This window comes from Diplotaxodon limnothrissa, linkage group LG20 (genome assembly GCF_057381915.1).
Source record: "Diplotaxodon limnothrissa isolate DT_005_m linkage group LG20, D_limnothrissa_male_GT1.1, whole genome shotgun sequence".
Lineage (NCBI taxonomy): Eukaryota > Metazoa > Chordata > Actinopteri > Cichliformes > Cichlidae > Diplotaxodon > Diplotaxodon limnothrissa.
The window spans coordinates 26,982,073-26,996,653 of NC_140615.1; the positions used below are offsets into that span (position 1 = coordinate 26,982,073).

Here is a 14,581-nt window from a genome sequence, read left to right on the forward strand (position 1 = left end):
TCAACTCTTTAGAAAAGCAGACATGTTTGTGACAAAAGTAGAACTGATGTGGTTGTCTTAAGTACTTTTTATGCATTTTTTTCACAGCCAGCAGAGGTTAGAAATAAAGCAATGCCACATATTTCCCAAATCAAAGTTTAGCAACATTTCACTGAGTGTACATCAATAGTAGTGCAGTGTTTTGCACATTTTCCCTGAGCTGTTAAATAAATGTGATCAAATCACACCCAAACAGTCCTGTTAAGCAAGATTAGCGGAGCTAAATTATACATCTTGTAATAGCACAGGCCCTCGAGGCCCTCGAGCCCCTCAAGACACGAATGCTGTAAACCATTTTAAGATACCCAGACCACAGCTATATTGTTAGCAACAGCTGCAGTTGCAAAAAAGTTCCCTACTTTGTAATTAGGATGCATACATATCAAACTATAAAAGCATAACTATTTTTTCCCTTTGCTGTTTGCTTGTCTTTGCACGTGATCTTGAATCCCTGCACAATTTTCACTGTAAGAGTCCAATTGAGAGTCCAATTTAGTCTTTTTATTAACAGCGGGTGGCTTTAAGGAGTTGATCTGCTAGTAAATAAAACTAATTATGTTTTTTGGACTGTTTTGTGGCATAATTGGATTTATAGAGTTTTCTCCATCAGTAAGAGATAAAGTGTATTGTTTTGGAAACAATCGCTATGATAATTATGGTGCTTTTTACTCTCATTCAGCCTAATTTGGAGCATTTCTAAAGGTATGCATAGCGTGTCAGAGACTGACAGATTTATATTGGCAAGCCCTTCTGCCAGCGTCAATCCCAATAGCTTCACTAAAATTAGGGTGAAGGAACACCTTTTGCATAAAAGAAACATGTCATCATGTGTAAATGACTTTTTTATGTTTAAGTTGACACAGTTAAAGTAAAATCCTTTGCAGTACTGAGAATTTCATTTAGAAGGGCGTGTGCTGCTCGAAATACACTGCCAATGATGTTATGTACAACTTCAGCAGCAGTGATCCATCACCATCAAAATCAGGCCTTTATTGAGACATACTGCTGGATGACAAGAGGGTGATATGTTTGTTTTTACTGGTCAGATCTATTGGCGCTGATAGAGTTGATGGAGCTTTCTTTCTCTCATTACACAGCCAGTGTGATACTGATTAATCAACTGATCAATGTCAGTGGATGCAGATCCCTCCCTCCTTTGCCATCTAATTTTGCTTCACCACTGATTAGTGACAATGCCATCGTCTGGAGAATTACCACCTGACAGCTGCTGACATGCACGCACACACACACACACACACACACACACACACACACACACACACACACACACACACACACACACACACACACACACACACACACTGTACACTGCAGTCCTCTACATGCATCTGGTAACAATAGCCGGCCATGGGTGTGCGGGGCCAGAACGGAACAGAGAAAAACAGGCAGAAGAGCTCTGTGTCTGTAGCTCAGTGTGAATCAGGAGTTTGCTCTTATATCACCATCCTCCATTTGAGTTACCACATAGCAGGAAAACTCTCATTTTCACCGAAACAATTAAAAGTACAGGCTTCAAAATTGACATTATTATACTTCCTCGCTCCAGGAGCTGCAGTTTGGGAAATCTGCTTTGCTGTCTCATGGAGTTAATGAGCTGACACACCTACTGCATCTGTGTAGTTCTCCCAAAGCATCCCCACCACAGACAATCACCCCCACTCACTGTGCAACGAATGGAGATGCCTGCGTTGTTCTAAAATGTTATACAGTATAAAAGTTGGAAGCCAGAGCTTCACAAGCATCTAACCTTTGCTTTAATATTTCCCCATGAATGTGGTCACACAAGAAGGATGAGTGTTATGGTTTTTATTGGCTAGCTCCACCCTGTTTCCTAACTGCATTCAGAGAATAATTACATAATTCCTCATTGAAACAGTTATATTGATGTGTAATTGTGACTTCACCCATTTCTTAGCTATACTGGAGACAGCTGGGAGTGGGAAATACCATTAAATTAAGTTTCAGTGTGATACCAACACCAGGATCTCCAGTATTCATACTGATATTATAATTTAAATCTGATAGTGTACAATAGAAATAGTGTATGTTCTTTGATGTGACCTACTTCAGAATATGTTTTAGATAACACCAAAGAATTTATTAAAAGAGAGGCATTTCTTTTTATTGTTCTCTATTAATCATTTATCATATGTACAGTCATGGTAAAACAAAGTGAACCCTCTTTCAACTCTAAGATTTTACATATCAGAACATAATAAAAATCACGTGGTCCTTGGCGGGTCTTACAATAAATATAATCTGAGATGAGCTAGAAAAACATGACATCTTATATTGTGTTATTATTTATTCCAACAAAAAATTGAGTCAAAATCCATAAAGAGCATGTCAAAACTAAGTACTCCCTTACTGGTAGGTTAAGTAGCAGCTAGGTGCAGCTACTCAAATGCATTTTATTCACTAATCATCAGCAAATGTGTAAAAGCAGAAGTTTTTGCAGTTTTATGGTTTGGGGCATTCAGGTGTGTATTAACACAGTGCCAAGGAGGAAAGGTATCAGCAATGATCTTAAAGAAGTAACCGTTGCTACTCATCAGTGTGGGCAGGGTTATAAGGCCATTTCCAAGCAATACAGAGTCCATCATGGTACAGTGAGGAATAAGAAAGCATTCATGAAAGCTGCTCATTGTCTCAGGAGTGAAAGTCCAAGCAAATTCACCCTAGTGTCAGACCATATTTAAGTATGGCTTGCTTAGAAGGGTTTCCAGGAGAAAGTCTCTTCTCTCTAAAAAGGACATGGCAGCACGGCTTATGTTTGCAAAGCTGCATCTTAGCAAACCACAAGACTTCTGGAAGAATGTCATTTGGACAGACGAGACCAAAGTGGAGATGTTTGGCCATTACGCACCGGATTTGCCACAAAATCTGAGTATCTTGCAGTCGTTGAGTTGACCACGAACTCCTCTGTATACCAAAGTATTTTAGAGTCTAGGGCTCATGCAGCAGGACAATGATCCCAAGCACAGCAGCAAACCTACAAAAGAACAGCTGAAAAAGAAAACTATATGTTGAAAACACAGTTTCATGCTAAATACAACATTTTCATTATGCAGCTTTTCTAAAATAAAGAGGCAAATGCTGCAATTTTAAGACGAGTCTTCATATTGTGTAGTATGAATATTTTTTTGTACCAGTTGTATTGATGCTTCAGGGATTGATTTGAAATTCATGTTTTTTCGCTGTAGGCTGTGCGAGACGGTGGTACCCCTCGAGGACCCTATTATCACAGAGACCACCTCCACACTGCAGGAATGGGGCGTTTTGTGGAAGCAGCTCTATGTGGTCAGTAGCGGTATATTACAGTACATCTTGCTTATATCAAAACAAACCACCAAGCAATAAATGTGCGTGTGGACCTGAGATTACTAAGATTTCCAAGGGATTTGACAAAACAGCTTTCGCAAAGAAAATGCATCCACCGTTGCTTCATTTGCATTCCCCTAAGTGGTTTGATGGAATCATGTTTTCTTTCCTGCTCCCAATTCAACACCTGGTAAAATAAGGTTTTGCCGACAGAAGTAGTGATTCGCTAGAAATATAGTCCTGCGACATCTCCTTAAGATATTTCTCCACTCCATGTCGTTCTGACTGTCACCCTGTATTTTCATGTACTATCTATGTAGAACAGACATGGTGGTTGGACACAGATAATGGCCTACAGACCTGTCGTATGCAATTTCATGCTGTGTCATTCTGCCATTTATTGATCTTGGCCTGCCTTTCTTAAGATCCACCACCTTCACTCAGCCTTTACTTTGCCGGGCAAAAAGTGATTACTGGAAACCTAAAGCATCCTTAATCCTGCTAAGTGTCGAGGGGGCAGGCAGAAGTGGTTGGTAGGGTTTTGAGTTCGGGAGCTGAGCGGCTATGTTGCAGAACAGGCAACGAGTTTTTACATAACCTCTCACTGAGGACTGCTCATGCTCTGAGCAACTAAGCAGCCTCCGGCATTGGAGTGGTGATGTAACTTCCTCTGAAGCTCGACTAATATGAAGCCCTGATTTAACAGTGCTGGTTTTGGTGCTCACCCCCCTGTAGGATGCGGCATTGGCTAGATGTTGATACATTTCACCTTATTGTTGCCAATTAGAATTCATGGTATTACTTCCGGGAGCAATGGCCTAAGCATAGCTGTGTATCCATTATAATGCACGTAAATAGCAGTCTGAAAGGGCTCATCAACCCTGACAAAAATCTTTGTTTTCAGCAGCTACCAGCCTTTGAAAGCATGTAGTGTTTATCCTCATTAAATTTATATTGGCATCGTAGTGGTGTTTAATCTTTGCGTTTATGTAAACAAACCTGGGTGGTTATGTGGGCTTGTCATACCATTAGGGAGAACAGAGAATGCCTGAATTAAAACTGTTGTTCTTGGTCCGTGAGAGATGGTGATGAAATTCATTACTGTGATGAGGTCAAAGCAGATTTGTGAGGGAACTGTATTTTTTTTCCCGTTTCATTAACAAAACCAGTGGGCTTGAAACTCAGTTGCAACACATATTGTTCTGCAGCCTGCACGGGCTGGCAGAGGCCTGGATTCAAAGCATGATTTTGTCTTGATCTCCTGTTTGGCCTGAATGTAAAATGAAATCACTGAATTCTTATTTCAGACCCATGGAGAGAGAGTTTTTAATCTCTTGTTTTTTTTGGTGAATTTGTATATCCCAAACCTAACTTTTTTGCCTTCTTTAAATACAGAAACACAAGGTAGATCTATTCCATAAACTGCGCCATGTGATGAATGAGCTCATTGACCTTCGTCGGCAGCTGATCCAGGGTCACCTCGCCCAAGACCAGACTCGCGAGATCAAGCGCCACATCACCGTACGGCTTGACTGGGGCAATGAGTGAGTAACACTCGCACTGAGTGCACTGAGATTAAGAGAGTGGGTTAAGCGAAGTCATGCTATAAAGCAAACATTTGTTTCAAACTACTGGCCACCAAAGAATAAAAAAATAAATACAAATGACACTGGAGAGATCTGCCACAGTGGATGAGTGGGTGTGTAAGAGCATTGCTGTGATGTAATTTTATGGTCATTTAGCAGATGAGTGAATCTGAAGCAGCTTAAAGTCAATGCAAATCCCCCCGGAGGAACTGTAAAGCCATATTCTTACTGTTGCCAGTTTCAAACCCCTTCCAACTGAGCTGTGACAGGCATCCATAACAGAAATAATGATGCGAGGGTTTCAGTTCAGCCAAGGAAGAGCTCTAGGTGGAGGGAAAATCTGTCAGTTTAAAAACAGATTTAGAGATTTTTGGTCATAAAATTCACTTTAAACAACTTTACTTGGTCAATATTTGTGCATATCGTGCTTGGAATCAAATATACAAACTCTTAAAGTATGGAGTCGTTTATCATGCGAGTTGAGGTCAGTGTGTGGTGCATGCTGATCTGAGAGCTGCAGTGATCTAATTTCATGGTCCGCGCAGAGTGCTTCACGAGTTAAGGCTGCACAGTTTTGCTTAAGTCAAGAGTTACAGTATGAGATGCAACCACATGAGACAACTGTACCTGGCAACAGAGCACAATTATTCCAGTACTGTTCTTAACCCCTTTAGTGGGTTACTATAATGCAAACTCATGTTGAGTGGTTAAGTACCATTCAAACCCATAAATCCTCGTTCTACTACGGGTTTCCAGGGATGACAGAAATGTCTTACTGAACTGCTGGAATAAAATGATCTAATATTGTCTGCTGGATGTGGTGCTGTAGCCTTAAAAAAATTAACTTTTTTTTATTCTGTGTGGGTGATACACCAACCTGTACACAGTATATGGTTTATTTGGGTTAAAATGGTTAAGGGCAGGTGTTTCTCTTGTGTATTTCTGCTCCGTACTGTATATATTTATGTCAGCTAACCAAGATTCACGTGAGGAAAATTAGCTGCTAAATCTGTAACAAATCAGGCAATCGCTTAGCAATCTTAGCAATTGCTATTTAATGTTCCCGAGTATGTTTTGTTTGGATTTATTCGTGAGCTTTATATGGATTTATAGTGACTATTATTATGCTAAGTTTCAGGTAAATTTCAACTTGATGAAAATTGTGGAGTAAGTGGTGTGCACTCAGAACCACTGTTATTAAGGAATGTTTGCAGATTTTATTATGGTGATATGACACCTTTGTTTCATTTGAGCTAAAACCTCTAATGTCTTTTCCCCCTCTGTTTTTCTTTACTCACACCAAATCCCTCTCCCATCAGACACCTTGGCTTAGACCTTGTTCCCAGAAAAGAGTTTGAAATGGTGGATCCGGATCAGATCAGCGTATCAGAGCTATACAAACTGGTATGTTGGCTGGAAATATTGTTGAACCAATTCACGCTGTACAAACACATCCCTTTAATTATTAAACAGAATAAGTCAGTGCAGTGCATTTGTATTCTTTGGATGATAAAATGCAATTAAATGTGTCCCTGCAGCATGGATAAACTATATATGTAGGCATGACTCACTGTTTTGCACTCTATCCTTTTTTACCTACCAAGCGCTTTTTTTTTTTTTTTTTTTTTTGCCATTGCACACGCTGTTTTTCCATATAGGATAGGATTGTGTTATTGTAGTGATGTGTGAATGTACCGATTATCAAATCATCCATAGCAAGGTGACTCACCAGAGACTGCACGATTCAGTTGTTGGAGCTGCGTCATGTGACTTCTTCTTTATGCTTATCTTACAGCCATATTGAATGTGTCCCTTTTCTTACATGCACGTGACTGTAATGCTGTAATCTAACTAGTAATGCATACATAATGCAAAGTGACAGGCCCAGGTGAGGCTGTGGGAAAAGTACAGTACATGCAAATGAATATTTAATTGTTATTTTTTAAAAATAAATTGCAGATTTAAGTCTTGCTTGCTTTAAGCCAAGAACCAGACCAGAGACACATTTCCATGAATAAGTCATGTCTCAAATGTGCTTTAGTTGTAGTGATGTGGGACTTCCAAATCTATACACACAGAGGAGACTTGCTGAAGCAGATCCAATTTTAGAAATGTGTGATTACAGCACAGATGTTACGAAATCTAATGTAATGCTGCTGGAGACTGCTATCTGGGAGGGAGATCCTTTCTTTTCAGTGGCTGAAGCACCATATGCTGATGAAAACACTCTCCAACTGCCCTGCAGCCTCCCATTATCCCCTTGCCATGTTTCTCAGCTTTGCACGCTGAATGTTTGTGCACTAAATGCTCTGTCCAGAAACAACAGCGCAGGTCTTCCTTGCCAGAAAGCCTCCTGACTCTGTCGATGAAAGTGAGCTTGTCTTTGGCAGGGCACAAGACCTTGGCACCTCCTGAAGGATGGGAGTAGAGGAGTTCTTTTAGGCTGCTGAGCAGAGAAGGGGTGTGTGTGGGCGATACTGGCTTTGTCCTCTTCTCTCCCACATGCTCACGTTTTGCCTCATGTGGGCTTCTTTTAGCGCTACAGGAACACTAGCGTAGCCACTCGGCAATGTACGTAGGTGAAATTTTGTCAGATTTGAAGCATCAACCAGGGCATCGCTCAGGTGGTGTTTGTCTGAAGCTCCTGTAAGGTAAATAAGTTCAAAGCTGTGTGGGATGAAAAAACAACAATGGACTCACTGATCTGACATCTTTTCCTCTGAACTTTTTTAGCATGTATCCAGCAGACATTGTGGTCAGCAAAGCACAAACCAGGTACGGCCATTTCAGTGGTGATCACGAACACGTCACAGCTCATTTTTCATCAGCACATCTCATTTTTCATTTCTTTTCCAAACACTCTGTCGCAAATGAGCGTCCTGAAGTCAGGCCACTGCTCTGGCACTAAGGCTATCACATTTAGACTCTTTGGTGTTCGGTGCCTATAATACTGGTGAGAACCTGACACCAACTGACACCAACACTGCCAGGGTGTGAGGACTGGTTCCCACTGGAATCACATATGTCCCAGTGCATGCACAAATGGTGCTGTAGGCCATATCATATGCATCTTTTCATTGTTAAACTTATACATTATATAAACACAGGATATTGCACCCTCCCTTATAGCAAAGCCACCAATTTTCCATCACTCTGTTCATCTTTTCACATCCTAATTGGGATGAAATCGTTCATCTCTACTGACTCCACTATAAATAGACTCTAGTTACAACACTGTAAAGCTTATTTATGAATTTTTCAACAGTTTCAATACTTCCATTGATCTGTTTAATAAACATATCTATATACAGAGTGGCAGGTATTTGGCCTCGCTTGCAGTGTGGTCTTGTGAGCGGTCACTTTCTTTTTCGTTCTCAGGGTGATAGCATAAGACAGCGCCATGGTGACGGTTGCCGTGTCCCTGTGTCGCACCACCTCTTCATCAACCTGAAGAGCTTCACTTACAACAGCATCAGCGAGGATGCAGACGTCTTCTTTTCTCTGTACGACAGTCGCGAGGCCAAACAGATCAGGTACACCGAGGAGCCTCAGCGCGCACATAACAGCCTTGAATGGGCTTACAGTAAAGTACAAACTGTATCTGTTCAAGAGCACAAACATACATACACATCTACACACAGTCTCTGCCCAGCAGATTGAGGCATTCTGTGGTTGTCAGACACTCTGAAACTGTGATTTGGCTTCGTTTGCAGCGAAAAGTTCATGGTGAAACTGAACAAAAATGGAGGACCAAAGAATCCAGAGAAGGTTGATCGCCTGTGTGCTCTCTTCACGGTAAGATATTTGTACTTTTTTTTACTTTTTTGTTCCTTCTTGAATCTGTTAACATTTGTTTTCCTGCCTCTCTGTAGGACCTAAGCAGCAAAGACTTGAAGAGAGACCTGTACATTGTTGCACATGTCATAAGAACGGGTAAATAACAAGTGTATGATGACGTCTTACTCATGGTTATAACTTTTTAGTGGTTCTTCTTAGCAAATTATTTCTCTGTTTGTTTTACAGGCCGAATGCTGCTGAATGACTCAAAGAAAGGCCCACCGCATGTGCAGTATAGGCGACCTTATGGCTGCGCTGTACTTGCCATGAGTGATGTTTTCCACACCATCACCGACCTCAAAGAGGAGAAGGACTTTGTGCTCAAAGTTTATACGTAAATATACCACTGAAGCTATTCTTCTTTTTCTTTTTCTTCTCCTTCTGCTTAGCCTTTTCATTGCTGTAAGACTTCTTGCTTTTGTGAATATAGGGTTAACGAGTCTGTGAGGAGCAGCAGGAATCTGTAAATGTTCTCGAAATGTTGAGCATGACAACCTAGTGTTACACTGCTGATGCTTGGTGTGTTTTTGACCAGAATGATAATGAAGCGTCCTCTGGAAAATCAATAGCTTCTCACCCTGGGCCTGAGATAGGGCACTTGGCATGTTGTGAATCTGGCTGCTTCTGTTAGGCTTTGCCACAGAAAGACACTCCTGTACACCAGCCAGCCCAGCGAAGGAAGGAGACACAGAGAAGGAGAGGGGAAGAGGCCGAGAGAGATGACACATAGATAATTGAGCAAAGATAGAGGACAAAGCAAAAATAACGCCACACTCAGCATATTTTCTTGTCAGTCAACAGTTAGAGTGTCTCCTCGTATCTGCACTGTCCTTCTCTGAGCTCGCTCCCGGTCAGTGATCGTCTTTACACTTTGCCATCCAGTTACGTTCTGTTTTTCTTGTGGAGTACCATACAGCAGCTCAGTGTGAAATAAAGATTTCTCGAATAGAAAACCGCCGTTTTTATTGGCTTTCTCGGTGGACACAAAGATCCCTTCCCTTTAAAAAGGAAGCAGTGATTCAGTGCTGAGCTGCCTCCAAACTGTCGGCTCTTATATCGCTCTAGTATGTGCATTTCCCCATGCCTTTCCCAGGGGCCTTTGGGCCCACAGTAATGAAAAAGGCTGGTAGAGAGCTGACTGTCAGGTTTGCTTAGTGCGCTGTGCATTTCGGCTAATGTGCTGCTTGATAGCACCTCCCCCTGCTGCTACCTTTTCTTCAGGAGGAAATCGGCTCTGGGACTCATGCTGCTCGTGCAGTCCCCATACACACAGTCCTGAACCATCCATCTGGACCCTCTGATGGGTGTGTTGTTAACAGCCTTCCCCAACTGTCTTTCTCTCCAGATGTAACAATGAGAACGAATGGTACCAGGTACATGAGAACATCATCCGCAAGTCTAACACCAAGTATTCAGCCCCCAGCACCAACTATGGTAAATATGCTGTTTCTGCTGATCTCCCATTAAATTTCCACCTCTGTTTTTCTTTTCTTTTCTTTTCTTCTTTAAATTAAAAATACAAATATAGCCTTGTTTCCAAAAAAAGCTAGTTAGATGTAAACAATAACAAAACTTCCCATATTTAATTCAAAATTGTAAACAAACAGCACACATTTTTTTAAAAAAGAGAAAAAAAAAGAACATTAAGCTCATCTCGAAGCCAACAACACATTTCTGAAACTGGGACAGGGGCATGTTTACCACCACGTTGCATCACTTCTTTTTTTCAACAAAACTCTGTAAGTGTTTGGGAACTGACAAGACAAATTGCTGGTGTTTTGAAAGCCGACTGTTGATATTATATTTCAGCTTTTCAGGGACTTCATTTGTTGTATTTCTGATTTGTGATATTTTAAATATTTTCAGTAGTTGACAGGTCAACTGCTGCAAGGAGGCCAGTTTAGCGCTGGGAATCTTTCATTGTGGAGAAGAATCTATGTTGGCATTGTATTGCTGAATCAAGAAGGCTTTTCCTTAACGATAACAACTGAATGGCATGCTGTCTATAGCCTTCCAGTGTGCACAAATATACCTCCACATATTCTGGCTATCTAATTGTGCACTGATAACAAGCTTGCTAATACCCATTCCTCTTAAAACAGACACCCAGAGTTGTCCACAATTTAGTGGGCAGTGGAAAACTGTCCTGTGATTCGGCTCACAGGACTCCTCGGTCTGTTCTAAATGGGCTCTGGTGTCCCAGTTTTATTTAAACTTAGTTTTATGGGGGTTTTTTGGACAATTTTATCTGTAACTTTTTTACAACTGTACTTAAAAATGGGTCTGTTTAACTATAAACTTCTTAATGAAAACAAAAGACCTTTATATTCAACTGTATGCAACACATGCAGCACATGCAACTCAGCCAATTTGTTTTCTGCTTTCAAAAGATCGCCTCGAGTCTCGTTAAACCGTCTTGCTTTGTGAAATATTGAAAAGTGGAGAGACTGTAAGGGTTGATCTTTCATAATTCACTGTTACATCTCTCCCTATGAGTATCTCATAGGTTATTTAAGACTCAAGCCTCACAATAATACGTCCCCGGATTTGTGCAAAACCCATATTTTCCCTCGATTCTTTGTGTAATTCCAGAACCCAATTTTTCCCTCCCTCCTTATGTTCTGGCTCTGATCACGTCTCTCCATTCACTCTTCTGTCTGTCTTCTCCTCCCGCACATTCTGACTAATGTCCTTTAAATACCCCTCTGTCCCTCCCTTCTTACATCTCTCTTCTTCTTTGTCCCTGTGCTGTCTTTTATTCGATTCTGATTTCCACCCACGACCTCACACCTCTTCATTTGCCCTTTTCCCAATTTACACACGATCATTTATGCCCACCATCCCTTTGCCCCTGCCTCCAGGCCTCATCATTTCCCTGCAGCTGCTGCGAGGTGAGCTGGAGCAAATCAGACGGGAGAACCAGGCTGTGTTCAACAGGGCTTTGGCACTTACACGCAAACTGGGTTTCCCAGATGTCATCTTGCCAGGTAAGGAGGCAAAAAGTAGAGGGCTATAATGGACAAAGAGAAGTTCAGTGTACAGCCTCAGCTTTAAACTGTTAAAACATCTAACTACATGCAACCTTTACTGTTTTAATGCCTGGCATCCACTAGAGCATCAAAAAGCGAAAATCATCTGAGCAGGTAGCAAAGAAAACTTGACATTCGCCTCCTGATTGGATGTTATAAGTCACATAAATTAATCCAAAAGGTTTTAGCTTGGCTCACACACCTTCAGTTGTTTAATCCTTTATGGGTAATTCTTGTCTTGTCCTTCTCTGGCAATTGATTATCTTTGTTTTCCAAATATACAGGAACAGTTCCACCTCATTACTGGTCCAAGCAAAGAACTCTCCAGTCTTACTATTAGCCCAAAAACCAACCCTTTGCTTTGTGTGTACACCGGCAAATGAATGCCAATATACGTGAATGGTCATGTTGCTCGGTTTACAGGCATGTTATTATAGCTATTCCAATCTGGATAGAGACTGGAAAACATGTAGGTGTGAGTAGCATATTGCACTAGTGGAAAATAACACAGTAAGTACATTTACTCCAGTACTCCACTAAGGTACTTGCACTACGGTAGAACATTTTCATTTGATACTGCTTGGTACCCCCACATATCATTGTACTTTTTCCTGCTGATGTCTGTAGGTGGTTTAGCTGACAGAAGAATGACTGTACTATTTATCAGGACTTTACTTTAGAATATGGTACAATTTATAAAGCATAGCGCTTGTACAAAGTGTATGAAATCAGTGAGCTTGCATCACATTTCAGGAGTCTTTAAGTAATCTTTGTTTAGAGATGATTCTACTGTAGCCCTCCCTGCTTAGAGAGTTTGAAGCTCTCTGTATAAAATAGTTAAAACCAGCGGATTACAAATCTAATGTTATATACTCCACGGCCACTTTGTTGGGTACACCTGTTCTGCTTCATGTTAACGGAAATATCTAATCAGCCAATCATGTAACGACAACCCAGTGTACAGACATGGTCATAATGATCTGCTGAAAAACTCCGTATCAGAATGGGTGAGAAATGTGATTTAGGTGAAGATGGCATGGTTGTTTTTGAGTATTTCAGAAACTGCCAGTCTACGGAGGTTTTCCCACAAAGCCATGCCCACTTTTTACAGAGAACGAGGATAACCTTATTCTTCTTCAGACTTGTTGATGCCAGGCTGGTTTGAACTTACAGGAGAGCACCTGTAACTCAAATTAGCACATGCTACAACCAAGGTATCCAGAAGATCATCTTTGAACCCACAACATAATGAAACTTGAAGCAGATGGGCTACAGGAGCAGAAGACCACACATGCCACTCCTGTCAGCTGAGAACAGTAAACTGAGGCAACAATTCACACAAGCACACCAAAAACAAGCAATTGAAGATCACAAAAAATGTTGTTTGTTTTAATGAGAGTCAATTTCTTATAATTTGGCCAAAACAACATGAAGGCACGGATCCGTGCTGTTCTGTATCAACAGTTGAAGCTGATGGTGGTGGTGGTGACATAATGGCGTGGGGGATATTTTCCTGGCACACTCTGGGCCATTAGCACCAGCTGAACATCATTTAAACGCCACCTGCCTGTGTATTGTTGCTGACCATGTCCATCCATTTATCACCACTGTGTATACTATCTTCTGTTGACTGCTTCCAGCAGGATGAAGCACCATTTTACAAAACATCAATCATCATAAACTGTTTTTCCAAGCATGACAATGAGTTGACTGTACTTCAATGGCATCCAAAGTCACCAGATCTCAGTCTAATAAAGCCCCCTTGAAGTGTGCTTAAATGCAAGATTTACATCATTGTGCAGCTGACAAATCTGCAGCAACTGTGTGATGCTGTCATGTCAATATGGACCAAAATCTCTGAAGAACGTTTTCTCTGAAGAACGTTTTCCACAACGCTGGATTGTGGAAAACCTGGCCATTGAGAATTCAGACTCTTTTAAAGGTAAAAATGGGTAATGTACAGTACTAGTAAGGTATACCTAATGAAGTGGCCAGTGAGTCTATACGCGTGACACACAAAAACAATTTTTTGCAGGAAAAAGACTTTCCCTTTTATACCAAGTACATTCAGCTTGTGTTCTCTGTGTACTTGAACTTACATAATAAGTAAGTAAAACTTTTAATTGAAATGGCGTTATGCTATGTTGTTGCCACTGCAAAGTACTTTTTCCACTCCTGGTGTTTTGTAGACTCTACGTTCTTCGCTCTCTCTCTGCGCGAGATCAGAATGTAGGTCAGGTGCAGAGCAGATTTTAAAGAGCAGAGGTCTTTAAAGATAACTCAAAGAAAGAGAAAAGGGAGAAGTGTGTTTATTTCGGAATATTTCATCAGCTGACATTGCAGTGCTTTGTGTCTACTGAGAATGCATAATCCTGTCCTCTCCTCCCCTCTCCAGCTTATTTCCAGTTAGCCTGAAATACCTCCCAATATCACTCCTTGTGAGTCATCTGTCCCCAAGGAAATGACTTGATATAAATAACTATAATCTGATTTTATAAATAACTGCAATATCTGCATGCACTGTTGCTACTGATATTTCTTTCATTAAACTCTGACCGAACAAAAGGTGCTGAGGCAGTCATGAGCTGGTTTATTGCAACTCAGTGGGGTCACTTTGCATTGAGGAGAATGCGACATACAGTGCACATTCAAGTCCACATGAAGGCTTAATTTATGTTGACCGCTCACACTTCCTCTGTGGAGCAGAGGCTCGCATGAACATGGCTGGAGACAGGGTTGTTGTCGTAG

The 14,581-nt window shown here is 41.1% G+C and overlaps 1 protein-coding gene across 2 annotated transcripts in view; it reads left to right on the forward strand.

Moving 5' to 3' along the window:
- The window catches only part of LOC146611085 (dedicator of cytokinesis protein 3-like), a 51,986-nt gene that overhangs the window by 11,148 nt on the left and 26,257 nt on the right, over positions 1–14,581 (forward strand). For both annotated transcript variants that reach the window (XM_085345546.1, XM_085345547.1), the window contains exons 5-14: positions 3,264–3,360; positions 4,777–4,925; positions 6,287–6,371; positions 7,701–7,742; positions 8,346–8,500; positions 8,681–8,762; positions 8,840–8,900; positions 8,991–9,138; positions 10,150–10,238; positions 11,666–11,791. In XM_085345546.1, coding sequence (XP_085201672.1) covers positions 3,264–3,360; positions 4,777–4,925; positions 6,287–6,371; positions 7,701–7,742; positions 8,346–8,500; positions 8,681–8,762; positions 8,840–8,900; positions 8,991–9,138; positions 10,150–10,238; positions 11,666–11,791 — 1,034 coding nt within the window. The remainder of the gene's footprint in view (positions 1–3,263; positions 3,361–4,776; positions 4,926–6,286; positions 6,372–7,700; positions 7,743–8,345; positions 8,501–8,680; positions 8,763–8,839; positions 8,901–8,990; positions 9,139–10,149; positions 10,239–11,665; positions 11,792–14,581) is intronic.